The sequence below is a fragment of the Lampetra planeri genome, chromosome 74, assembly GCF_965212315.1.
Source record: "Lampetra planeri chromosome 74, kcLamPlan1.2.h2, whole genome shotgun sequence".
Classification (NCBI taxonomy): Eukaryota; Metazoa; Chordata; class Hyperoartia; order Petromyzontiformes; family Petromyzontidae; genus Lampetra; species Lampetra planeri.
In genome coordinates, this window is record NC_136179.1 from 4297742 (window position 1) to 4311340 (window position 13599).

The 13599-nt window shown below is 41.4% G+C and overlaps 1 protein-coding gene across 1 annotated transcript in view; it reads right to left on the bottom strand.

Annotated features, from left to right (window-relative positions):
• LOC144737839 (uncharacterized) overlaps window positions 1–13599 on the bottom strand; it is a 75977-nt gene that overhangs the window by 55307 nt on the left and 7071 nt on the right. Inside the window, exons 6-7 of the mRNA XM_078620713.1 lie at window positions 8818–9240; window positions 3771–4608 (exon numbers count right to left, since the gene is read on the bottom strand). Coding sequence (XP_078476839.1) covers window positions 3771–4608; window positions 8818–9240 — 1261 coding nt within the window. The remainder of the gene's footprint in view (window positions 1–3770; window positions 4609–8817; window positions 9241–13599) is intronic.

The following is a 13599-nucleotide window of genomic DNA, read 5'->3' on the forward strand; positions in this document are numbered from 1 at the left end:
AGATCAAATCCTTTGTCTTTCAGGATATTTGCATTCGATTGTTAATTTTGGAAGGTACAATCCGCATGTCTATTAACATACCGAAGGGTAATGTGCCCATTGTGCTTCATGCATGAATATGTAAGTGCATCTCAGTGTGTAATTGTGCGCTTATTTTGAATAAATGGAAAAACTTTGTCCTCGATTTAAAGTGAATGCAGAGAAATTAGCATGTAACTTTAGAAAAGGAAGAGAGCGGCCTTCTCGACGAGGGAGTGAAACCCGATGGGTAATATTCGTTTACAGCGTTACAATGGATAGGTTGTAGTTCATAGGTTATAATATTATATTTCACTATGTTAGAACTTAACATGTAAGAGTCTACAATATCAGAGTTGATCAAATGCGACGATCAAGGGCGTTAATTGGTTAAGTTTGATCAGTCTTTGATCAAAGGCGTCATCCCATCACGGAACACCACCTCCCTGCGTATATAACAGCAACAGAAGCAACTACAGCAGCAACAACAGCAGCGACAACAACAGCAGCAACATCACATTTCGAGGGCGGCGCAGCTACTTCCGATTCTGCTGCCAAGCTGTTTGTAGTCGGGACCTGCTCTTGCAGGACCCCACACGTCTTTGGAAATGATTGCGATGATCATGTCTGAGCTGAGAATTAAGTCACTCAAGATTACTTTGTTTAACCATAACTTTAGGTAGGTTAGTGTCATCGGGGCTCTGTGAATACTACTCATGAATGAAATCACACTCCTGAATAACCGACATTGTACTAATGTTGTACTAATTTTGGTTGATCTAGTAGAACAAGGCACGTGCCATGTCCAGACGAATTCTTATCAACAACAGTGTCCTTAAATATGATGCTAAAATAAATGTTAACGCTGGATTTAACGTGCACCTCTTAACCCCTCCCTCGCATTTACGACTAACGATTTGCATTTGCACGTAACATATATTAAAGTCCATTAAAATGCTAATACGACCATATTGTTATTCTAAAAATTGAATGCGATTCTTGCCCTGTACCCCCCCCCCCCCCCCACAGTTCACATATCCGACCCCCGGTTCGATTGAACAGATAATTTACATACATATCTGTATGTCCCCCAAGTTGCTCCGCCCATGGCGGGGTCAGGTAGAGGTCATAGAGGTGGGTGATGTAAAGACAGTGCATCAACTAAGGGACAAGATAGAGAGAGTTCGAGAAGGGAAGGCGAGACCAAGTGTGGGCGGAGGTTCACGTCGAGAATGAGAGAGGGGGAGGAACGAGGTTTGGGGCTGTTTTGGCTGGTTGCTGTCTCGTCGTCGTCGTTGCTATATCGTGACGCCTGGGGTCTGAAACCGCGTTAAAGGCTAAATAAAATAACCCTCTGCAGTCTGAGTCCGGAGTCATTGCAATTGTAATGATTCATTATTTCACGGGCTAATATTGGGTTTGTGCGATTATTTTACATATTCATACTGAATATTGTTATTTGATTCCATTTAGATGGAACATTCATCCATTAGTGGACAGCTTGATATTAATACCACCAAAGTGTTATTCAAATAATTTTAATCCCATCCTGATCCTGCACCTTCCGTTTCACATATCCCACCCTTGGTTCGCACGTCCATATTACATGCATACATATTACATACAGACATTACATTCATGCATATTACATACATGTTACATACTCACGAGTGTGAAGCTAAGAATTCGAATGAGATTCGAATATCACAATTCAATGTACGGTGTTCTAATCTGTAATACGAGTACACAACATTATAGTTTACTATGACACTAGTTTGTAGTGTTATTTTAAAGCGTTGAAATGTATAGCTCATAGTTTAAAGGTTATATTCTTAGAGTTTATAATGTTAGAGTATGCAATGTGAGTTTACAATTTGAGAGTTTGTGGACGTGCCCTATTCTCGTGGGACCCGACACGGATTTGGAAATAATTCGTATGATCATGTTTGAGCTGGGATGAGCGACTAATGTTTACTTTGATTAATCATAACTGTGTGTAGGTTAGTGCAACCGGGGCTTAGTGAATACTACTCATGAATGAACTCATACTTATTTCGGTAGAAATTTGAAATCGTGTTGGTAGAACAAGTCGCCTGCCTTTTCAAGACGAATTGGTATCTTCAAGTGCGTCCGTAAATATATTGCTAAAATACACAGCATAGGGAAGGTTGCCTTGTTCGGGAGATGTAGTTTGGCTAAGGCGCTGTGGCCGTGTGATGACACGGATTCTGAAACAATGGAGTTAAACACTCGCTGCTTGGCCCCGTCGACAGCAGCGAAGGCTGTCATATACCGCCCCATTTACGAGTTGGATGTATAATGTGTATAGTTGAAGGTGCTAGGTGTTGTTTTCTTCTAACAGCTACTAACGTGCGTGTGTTGTCTGTTTTTAGGATTTGGCCATTGATGTTGTTCTTTTTATTGGGCGTTTTTTTGTTGAGTTCTGTCACTTGAGTGTTGCAGTTTGTTTAAGAATTCGTCACGTGAGCGTGGTGTTTTGATTGTGGGATTTTGTTTTTGTCACAATTTTTGATTGTTATAATAATTGTAACGATTCATAATCTCATGAGTTTATGATTCTGTGCGTGTATTTATACAAATATATTCCGTCTTTTGTTATTCGATTACATATCGCAGTGAAAATCGTGATTGTAATATGACCATGTTGTAATTGTAATAATTGTATCCGATCCTTGCATGTACACAATACATACATATTAGCGATTCTTATACGACCACACTGTGATTCTAATGCTTCTAATGATATTAAAATAACTACTAATACACTAGTTTATAATCGTTTAATGTTTAGTGTTATCGTTTATAGTATTAGTTTACATGTTATAGAGTACAGTTTATCCCCGACATAAGTAGGGATTAGGGACTGGTACGTTGATGAAGGATTAACTACGGGGACCTTTCCCCTCAAGGAACACGTGTTAATCGGGTAGACAGCCAAGATGCTGCCGGTTAAGGGCACACTTGTGTGACGGAGATCCTCCACCTGAAAATCTCTTAACATGTTTTTTCTAGGAACATTATGAAATAAAGACCGGACAAACATTTGTTAAAAATACGTTTTTATTCATCTGCAATCATTTTTACGTCAAAACTCGAAGGGAATATTTATTATGTCCTATGTTCACACATTTCCGTTCCAGGAATACCAAAGCGTTAAAATATAATTCCCCATGATTTCCTTATTAGTTAACCACATTTGTTCACTCTGCGTCTATGTTGAAGTCAAGGCCATATATCCAACGAACGCGCCATCAATGTACATTCTGAAAACCGGCTATCTAAAGCCGATTAATACCTATCAAAAAAAGCTAAAATGTTGAGTAAAGATGTACCTACAGACGCATTCCAACTTTAGCTCAACAGGAACACTTAACGACTACAATTGAACCCTCTCACAACCAGTGCTCTTCACACCACTTCGGCAAGTAATCCGATAACATTACAAACCACCACTGTGCACGTCATTAAACTCTCCCAAAAACTGTGAAACTAAAATGGTAAAAATTACACACAAAAGTTATCGATACGGCTTAATAGGTATAACCACATGACATAATATTTTTTCAGTCACCCCGAGCTCTAGGTTTGATCCCCGAGCCACTCTATGACATCCAGCCATCTCTCGGGATCCAACTGCATGGGATCGAAGGTGGAAACTTCTTCAGGACTCATTGCAGGACCTTGAATTTCATCTTTTGATTTCAGTTTTCTATCATTGTGGACCTTCTGATGCCTTTTAAGAGTTGACGACTGTGAAAATGCCTTCCCACACACAGGGCACAGGAATGGCTTCTCGCCCGTGTGTGTTCTCTGATGACTCTGAAGATTTGATGAGTTTGCAAATTTCTTCCCACACACAGGGCACAGGAATGGCTTCTCACCCGTGTGCGTTCTCTGATGCTCTTGAAGAGTTGATGACTGTGCAAATGCCTTCCCACACACAGAGCACAGGAACGGCTTCTCGCCCGTGTGTGTTCTCTGATGCTCTTGAAGAGTTGATGCCCGTGTAAAGGCCTCCCCACACACAGAGCACAGGAATGGCTTCTCGCCCGTGTGTGTTCTCTGATGACTCTGAAGATGTGATGACTGTGCAAATGCCTTCCCACACACAGGGCACAGGAATGGCTTCTCTCCCGTGTGTGTTCTCTGATGGTCTTGAAGAGTTGATGACCGTGCAAATGCCTTCCCACACACAGGGCACAGGAATGGCTTCTCGCCCGTGTGTATTCTCTGATGAGTTTGAAGAGTTGATGACCGTGCAAATGCCTCCCCACACACAGGGCACAGGAATGGCTTCTCGCCCGTGTGTGTTCTCTGATGACTCTGAAGATGTGATGACTGTGCAAATGCCTTCCCACACACAGGGCACAGGAATGGTTTCTCGCCCGTGTGTGTTCTCTGATGAGTTTGAAGAGTTGATGCCCGTGCAAATGCCTCCCCACACACAGAGCACAGGAATGGCTTCTCGCCCGTGTGTGTTCTCTGGTGTCTCTGAAGATGTGATGGCCGTGAAAAGGACTTCCCACACACAGAGCAATTCAATGGCTTCTTGCCTCCGTGTGCGTGGGGCTGTGGAGAGCTTCTCTGTTCCATGTGAGCGTAGTAACAGCAGCGGTGTTATCGAGTCAAAAGTACGCAATCGGCCTCGATTTAAAGTGTTTAGCGTTGAGTTTTGGATTTTTTTAACTGCTAAAACAAGAACGACACTCGCGTCTAACCGAGACGCAAAAAAATTCCCGTAAATTTTACGACGAACACGTTTAAGAGTTTATCCGCGAAAATAGACACTTACTTGGAGATTCACGGTATAAAGATGTCTGGAACCCGTCTGAAGATGTCGCCACGAACTCTCCCGAAGCAAAGTCGCCTAACTGTCGACACAGCAATTGTGCTCGCCAGGCTGCGTTGTCTCGCGGTTGAAGGGCGATCAGCAGAGCGACGAGTCGAGCGTCCAACCTCATCAAGTTCCCTCTCGAAATGGCATTGAGCTCTGCTTCTGAGCCGCCTTATAACTCCCCCCCTAGGATCCAATCCTTTGTCTTTCAGGATATTTGCATTCGATTGTTAATTTTGGAAGGTACAATCCGCATGTCTATTAACATACCGAAGGGTAATGTGCCCAGTGTGCTTCATGCATGAATATGTAAGTGCATCTCAGTGTGTAATTGTGCGCTTATTTTGAATAAATGGAAAAACTTTGTCCTCGATTTAAAGTGAATGCAGAGAAATTAGCATGTAACTTTAGAAAAGGAAGAGAGCGGCCTTCTCGACGAGGGAGTGAAACCCGATGGGTAATATTCGTTTACAGCGTTACAATGGATAGGTTGTAGTTCATAGGTTATAATATTATATTTCACTATGTTAGAACTTAACATGTAAGAGTCTACAATATCAGAGTTGATCAAATGCGACGATCAAGGGCGTTAATTGGTTAAGTTTGATCAGTCTTTGATCAAAGGCGTCATCCCATCACGGAACACCACCTCCCTGCGTATATAACAGCAACAGAAGCAACTACAGCAGCAACAACAGCAGCGACAACAACAGCAGCAACATCACATTTCGAGGGCGGCGCAGCTACTTCCGATTCTGCTGCCAAGCTGTTTGTAGTCGGGACCTGCTCTTGCAGGACCCCACACGTCTTTGGAAATGATTGCGATGATCATGTCTGAGCTGAGAATTAAGTCACTCAAGATTACTTTGTTTAACCATAACTTTAGGTAGGTTAGTGTCATCGGGGCTCTGTGAATACTACTCATGAATGAAATCACACTCCTGAATAACCGACATTGTACTAATGTTGTACTAATTTTGGTTGATCTAGTAGAACAAGGCACGTGCCATGTCCAGACGAATTCTTATCAACAACAGTGTCCTTAAATATGATGCTAAAATAAATGTTAACGCTGGATTTAACGTGCACCTCTTAACCCCTCCCTCGCATTTACGACTAACGATTTGCATTTGCACGTAACATATATTAAAGTCCATTAAAATGCTAATACGACCATATTGTTATTCTAAAAATTGAATGCGATTCTTGCCCTGTACCCCCCCCCCCACAGTTCACATATCCGACCCCCGGTTCGATTGAACAGATAATTTACATACATATCTGTATGTCCCCCAAGTTGCTCCGCCCATGGCGGGGTCAGGTAGAGGTCATAGAGGTGGGTGATGTAAAGACAGTGCATCAACTAAGGGACAAGATAGAGAGAGTTCGAGAAGGGAAGGCGAGACCAAGTGTGGGCGGAGGTTCACGTCGAGAATGAGAGAGGGGGAGGAACGAGGTTTGGGGCTGTTTTGGCTGGTTGCTGTCTCGTCGTCGTCGTTGCTATATCGTGACGCCTGGGGTCTGAAACCGCGTTAAAGGCTAAATAAAATAACCCTCTGCAGTCTGAGTCCGGAGTCATTGCAATTGTAATGATTCATTATTTCACGGGCTAATATTGGGTTTGTGCGATTATTTTACATATTCATACTGAATATTGTTATTTGATTCCATTTAGATGGAACATTCATCCATTAGTGGACAGCTTGATATTAATACCACCAAAGTGTTATTCAAATAATTTTAATCCCATCCTGATCCTGCACCTTCCGTTTCACATATCCCACCCTTGGTTCGCACGTCCATATTACATGCATACATATTACATACAGACATTACATTCATGCATATTACATACATGTTACATACTCACGAGTGTGAAGCTAAGAATTCGAATGAGATTCGAATATCACAATTCAATGTACGGTGTTCTAATCTGTAATACGAGTACACAACATTATAGTTTACTATGACACTAGTTTGTAGTGTTATTTTAAAGCGTTGAAATGTATAGCTCATAGTTTAAAGGTTATATTCTTAGAGTTTATAATGTTAGAGTATGCAATGTGAGTTTACAATTTGAGAGTTTGTGGACGTGCCCTATTCTCGTGGGACCCGACACGGATTTGGAAATAATTCGTATGATCATGTTTGAGCTGGGATGAGCGACTAATGTTTACTTTGATTAATCATAACTGTGTGTAGGTTAGTGCAACCGGGGCTTAGTGAATACTACTCATGAATGAACTCATACTTATTTCGGTAGAAATTTGAAATCGTGTTGGTAGAACAAGTCGCCTGCCTTTTCAAGACGAATTGGTATCTTCAAGTGCGTCCGTAAATATATTGCTAAAATACACAGCATAGGGAAGGTTGCCTTGTTCGGGAGATGTAGTTTGGCTAAGGCGCTGTGGCCGTGTGATGACACGGATTCTGAAACAATGGAGTTAAACACTCGCTGCTTGGCCCCGTCGACAGCAGCGAAGGCTGTCATATACCGCCCCATTTACGAGTTGGATGTATAATGTGTATAGTTGAAGGTGCTAGGTGTTGTTTTCTTCTAACAGCTACTAACGTGCGTGTGTTGTCTGTTTTTAGGATTTGGCCATTGATGTTGTTCTTTTTATTGGGCGTTTTTTTGTTGAGTTCTGTCACTTGAGTGTTGCAGTTTGTTTAAGAATTCGTCACGTGAGCGTGGTGTTTTGATTGTGGGATTTTGTTTTTGTCACAATTTTTGATTGTTATAATAATTGTAACGATTCATAATCTCATGAGTTTATGATTCTGTGCGTGTATTTATACAAATATATTCCGTCTTTTGTTATTCGATTACATATCGCAGTGAAAATCGTGATTGTAATATGACCATGTTGTAATTGTAATAATTGTATCCGATCCTTGCATGTACACAATACATACATATTAGCGATTCTTATACGACCACACTGTGATTCTAATGCTTCTAATGATATTAAAATAACTACTAATACACTAGTTTATAATCGTTTAATGTTTAGTGTTATCGTTTATAGTATTAGTTTACATGTTATAGAGTACAGTTTATCCCCGACATAAGTAGGGATTAGGGACTGGTACGTTGATGAAGGATTAACTACGGGGACCTTTCCCCTCAAGGAACACGTGTTAATCGGGTAGACAGCCAAGATGCTGCCGGTTAAGGGCACACTTGTGTGACGGAGATCCTCCACCTGAAAATCTCTTAACATGTTTTTTCTAGGAACATTATGAAATAAAGACCGGACAAACATTTGTTAAAAATACGTTTTTATTCATCTGCAATCATTTTTACGTCAAAACTCGAAGGGAATATTTATTATGTCCTATGTTCACACATTTCCGTTCCAGGAATACCAAAGCGTTAAAATATAATTCCCCATGATTTCCTTATTAGTTAACCACATTTGTTCACTCTGCGTCTATGTTGAAGTCAAGGCCATATATCCAACGAACGCGCCATCAATGTACATTCTGAAAACCGGCTATCTAAAGCCGATTAATACCTATCAAAAAAAGCTAAAATGTTGAGTAAAGATGTACCTACAGACGCATTCCAACTTTAGCTCAACAGGAACACTTAACGACTACAATTGAACCCTCTCACAACCAGTGCTCTTCACACCACTTCGGCAAGTAATCCGATAACATTACAAACCACCAATGTGCACGTTACGAAACTCTCAAAAAACTGTAAAACTAAAATTGTCAAAATTACACACAAAAGTACTCGATACGGCTTAATAGGTATAACCGCATGCCACATTATATTTCAGTCACCCCGAGCTCTCTGGTTGACTCTCGAGCCACTCCATTACATCCAGCCATCTCTCGGGATCCAACTGCATGGGAACGAAGGTGGAATTATCTTCAGGACTCATTGCAGCACCTTGAAGTTCAGCTTTTGATTTCAGTTTCCTATCGTTGTGGACCTTCTGATGCCTTTTAAGAGTTGACGACTGTGAAAATGCCTTCCCACAGACAGGGCACAAGAATGGCTTCTCACCCGTGTGTGTTTTCTTATGATTTTGAAGAGTTGATGACCGTACAAATGTCTTCCCACACACAGAGCAGAGGAATGGCTTCTCGCCTGTGTGTGTTCTCTGATGATTTTGAAGAGTTGATGACCGTACAAATGTCTTCCCACACACAGAGCACAGGAATGGCTTCTCGCCTGTGTGTGTTCTCTGATGGTTTTGAAGAGTTGATGAGTGTGCAAATATCTTCCCACACACAGGGCACAGGAATGGCTTCTCGCCCGTATGTGTTTTCTCATGATCTTGAAGATTTGATGCCTGTGCAAATGCCTTCACACACACAGAGCACAGGAACGGCTTCTCGCCCGTGTGTGTTCTCTGGTGACTCTGAAGATGTGATGGCCGGGAAAAGGACTTCCCACACAAAGAGCAATTGAATGGCTTCTTGCCCCCGTGTGCGTGGGGCTGTGGAGAGCGTCTCTGCTCCATGTGAGCGTAGTAACAGCAGCGGTGTTATCGAGTCAAAAGTACGCTATCGGCCGCAAGGATGTTTAACGTTGAGTTTTGGATGTTGTTAACTGCTAAAACAAGAACGAGTATATCCGCGAAAATAGACACTTACTTTGAGAATCACGTCTGAAGATGTCGCCACGAACTCTCCCGACGCAAAGTCGCCTAACTGTCGGCACAGCAATTGTGCTCGCCAGGCTGCGTTGTCTCGCGGTTGAAGGGCGATCAGCAGAGCGACGAGTCGAGCGTCCAACCTCATCAAGTTCCCTCTCGAAATGGCATTGAGCTCTGCTTCTGAGCCGCCGTATAACTCCCCCCCCCCCCCTAGGATCCAATCCTTTGTCTTTCAGGATATTTGCATTCGATTGTACATTTTTGAAGGCACAATCCGCAAGTCTTTTAACATACCGAAGGGTAAGGTGTCCATTATGCTTCATGCATGAATATGTAAGTGCATCTCAGTGTGTAAATTATGCCCTCCATTGTCCTCGATTTAAAGTGAATGCAGCCCCGTGGCGTTGCCAAAAACCGCCAAGCTTCGGGAGTGAGCACGTACAGACGCGTAGTGACCACACTTGCAATACAATCACTCTAATATCAGTAACCAAAATCCGATCTGGTACATGGTCTCCGCTTGGTCTGGTTTGTATCCGTCATCACTCCAGAGACATTAAGTCATTCAAGATTACTTTGTTTAACCATAACTGTATGTAGGTTAGTGTCATAATGGCTCAGCGAATACTACTCATGACTGAACACACACTGGTTAAGGACAGAAATTGTAATAATTTTGCTTGCCCGTGTTATTATGCTAAAATAAATGTTAACACTGGATTAAACGTGTACCTCTTAACCCCTCCCTCGTATTTACGACTAACGATTAGCATTTTCACATAACATACATTCAAGCACAGTAAAAGGCTAATACGACAATATTGTTATTCTAAAATTTGAATGCGATTCTTGCCCTGCACCCCCCACAGTTCGCATATCCAACCCTCGCTTCGATTGAAAGTACATTTTACATACATATGAGCAGGGTGCGATTATAATTCTTCTACTAAGATTAAAATACCGTACCTCCGTTTATGGTGGTATAATTATAAAACCAGTTGATAGTTTATAGTCGTTTAATGTTTAGTGTTATTGTTTATAGTGTTATCAATTTGCATGTTTTTTTTAAGAACTGGTGATTCCCGGTATATTTCGGTATTCTGGACCTGAACGTTGCGAAACGATTCATAACGAGGACCACCAGAGCGCATCGGGGCTTAGTGAATACTACTCATGAATGAACTCATACTTCTTTCGGATATAAATTGAAATCATGTTGGTAGAAAAAGTCGCCTGCCTTTTCTAGACGAATTGTTATCTTCAAGTGCGTCCGTAAATATACGGAGATGTAGTTTGGGTAAGGCGCTGTGGCCGGGTGATGACACGGATTCTGAAACTATTTGAGTTAATCACTCGCTGCTTGGCCCCGTCGACAGCAGCGAAGGCTGTCATATACCGCCCCATTTACGAGTTGGCTGTATAATGTGTATAGTTGAAGGTGCTAGGTGTTGTCTTCTTCTAACAGCTACTAACGTGCGTGTGTTGTCTGTTTTTTAGGTTTGTGCGTGTGTTTATATAAATATATTCCGTCTTTTGTTATTCGATGACATCTAGCAGTGAAAATCGTGATTGCAATATGACCATGTTGCAATTGTAATAATTTTTATCCGATCCTTGCACGTACACTATACAAACATATTAGCGATTCTTATACGACCACACTGTGATTCTAATCATCTGCAATCATTTTTACGTGAAAACTCGAAGGGAATATTTATTATGTCCTGTGTTCACACATTTCTAGTACATTGCAAACCATTTCCGTTCCAGGAATACCAAAGCGTTAAAGTATCATTTCCCATGATTTCCTGATTAGTTCACCACATTTGTTCACTGTGCGTCTAAAGTCGATTAATAGCAATCAAAAAAAGCTATATACTTGAAAACTAAAACGTTTAAAATGTTGAGTAAAGATGTACCTACAGACGCATTTCAACTTTAGCTCAACAGGAACACTAGTTGCCGTCTCGTCGTCGTCGTTTCTATATCGTGGCGCCTGGGTCCTAAGCCTCGTTAAAGTCTAAATAAAATAACCCTCTGCAGTCTGAGTCCGAAGTCATTACAACCATCAATAATCTCACGGGCATATATTGATTTTGTGCGTTTATTGAAACATATATATGTGTACATTGCTATTGGATGTCATTGAGATTGAACATTCATCTAGCAGTCACAATCCTGATCCTAATATGACCATAGTGCTATTGTAATAGTTGTAATGGGATTCTAATCATGCATATCCAAAGTCGCATTAGCGACTCCCGATCTGCATTTACAAATATCATACATTCGAGCATATATACTGTATAGAGCTATTCGATTCCATTGATACGACACATTCATCCAACAGTGGACAGTGTGATTCTAATACGACTAGTTGGATTCGAATAATTGTAATTCGATTCTAATCCTGCATATCCTATACCCGGTTCGCATATTCAATTAACATACATACGACCATAATATGAGCACAGTGCGATTCTAATTATTCTTATGCGATTATAATCCCACTATAACAATTAAGTATTTTACAGCGTTCATAGGTTATAATATTATGTTTAACTATGTTAGAGCTTAACATGTGAGAGCCTACAACTATCAGAGTTACTTCTAATTCTGCTGCTTCTGCTTCCCGGCTGTTTGTGGCCGGGCCCTCCTCTCGAGGGACCTCACAATTATTATGAAATGATTGCGATGATCATGTCTGAACTGAGAAATAAGTGACTAAATATTACTTTGTTTAAACATAACTGTATGTAGGTTAGTGTCATCATGGCTCAGCGAATACTACTCATGAATGAACTCACACTGTTTAATGACAGAAATTATAATAATTTTGGCTGCTCGAGTAGGACAAGTCACCTTCCTTGTCTAGACGCATTCTAAACACAACACAGTCCTTAAATTGTTAATTTAACGTCTACACCCGATTCAACATGCAGCTCCACCTCGGTCATGAGCAACCCACAGCACGCCCAGAGGTAGGAGACCACGAGGGAGACGGCCTCAACTTGAAGAGAAAGTTGACAAACTCACGAATACCATCACCCAGCTGCTACAACGCCTGTCGGATGAGACGCTGCGTCCCGCGGCACCAACCAGGCGAGTAAAGGAAGAGCTGAGCCCGAATCGAAAGCCGCCACCCGAACATCAGCAGCAGTAGATAGCGTGATTATAATAGGACCACGTTGTTATTATAATAATTTTAATGCGATTCTAAACCGCGCACCTCCCAGGTTGCATTTACGACTCCCGATGTGCATCTACATATAACATACATTCTAGCTCAGTGTAATTCTAATACGACCATAATGTTATTCTAATCATTTTTATCCGATCCTAATCCTGTACCCTCCAGTTCGCATATCAGACCCCCGGTTCGCATGTCCAACGGACATACATATTACATACATACGAGCACAGTTCGCTTGCACGTACCCTATTATACATACATATGCATAGAGTGTGATTCGAATTCGATCACATTGTGATTATAATACTTCTAATGATATTCTAATATTTATTTGAAGCTTTCGTGACTGCAGGAATAAATACTCGTTGGTTCTTTCGGTAAAGTCGCGTAGGTCGAAATAAAACAAAGTAAATCACGTTTCGGACGAAACACAAGCGCACGTCTTCAGGTGAAAATCGCGATATCCGCGATGTCTGCTGCGAGCAGCACGATGTCTGCTGCAGACATCGTTTCGGGCGTTTGTGTTGCGTCCGAAACGTCGTTATTTATTTTGTTTTATTTATACCTACGCGAGTATAGATATTCTAATACTGTCCCTCCGTTTACGGTCTTATAAATTATATAAAAAAAACTAGTTTATATTCGTTTAATGTTTAATGCTATCTTTAAAGCGTTACAGTTTACATTTTTTAGAGTACAAGTGATCTCCAGTATATTTCAGAATTAGGGAAAGGAACGATGCTAAACTATTTATAACGGGGACCTTTCCCCTCTAGGAACACATGTTGATGGTGGAGACAGCCAAGACGTTGCTGGTTAAGGTCAGACTTGTGTTGCTGCTGCAGCAGTTGCTGCTGCAGCAGTTGCTGCTGCAGTTGTTGTTGTACACTATACATACATATTAGCGATTCTTATACGAC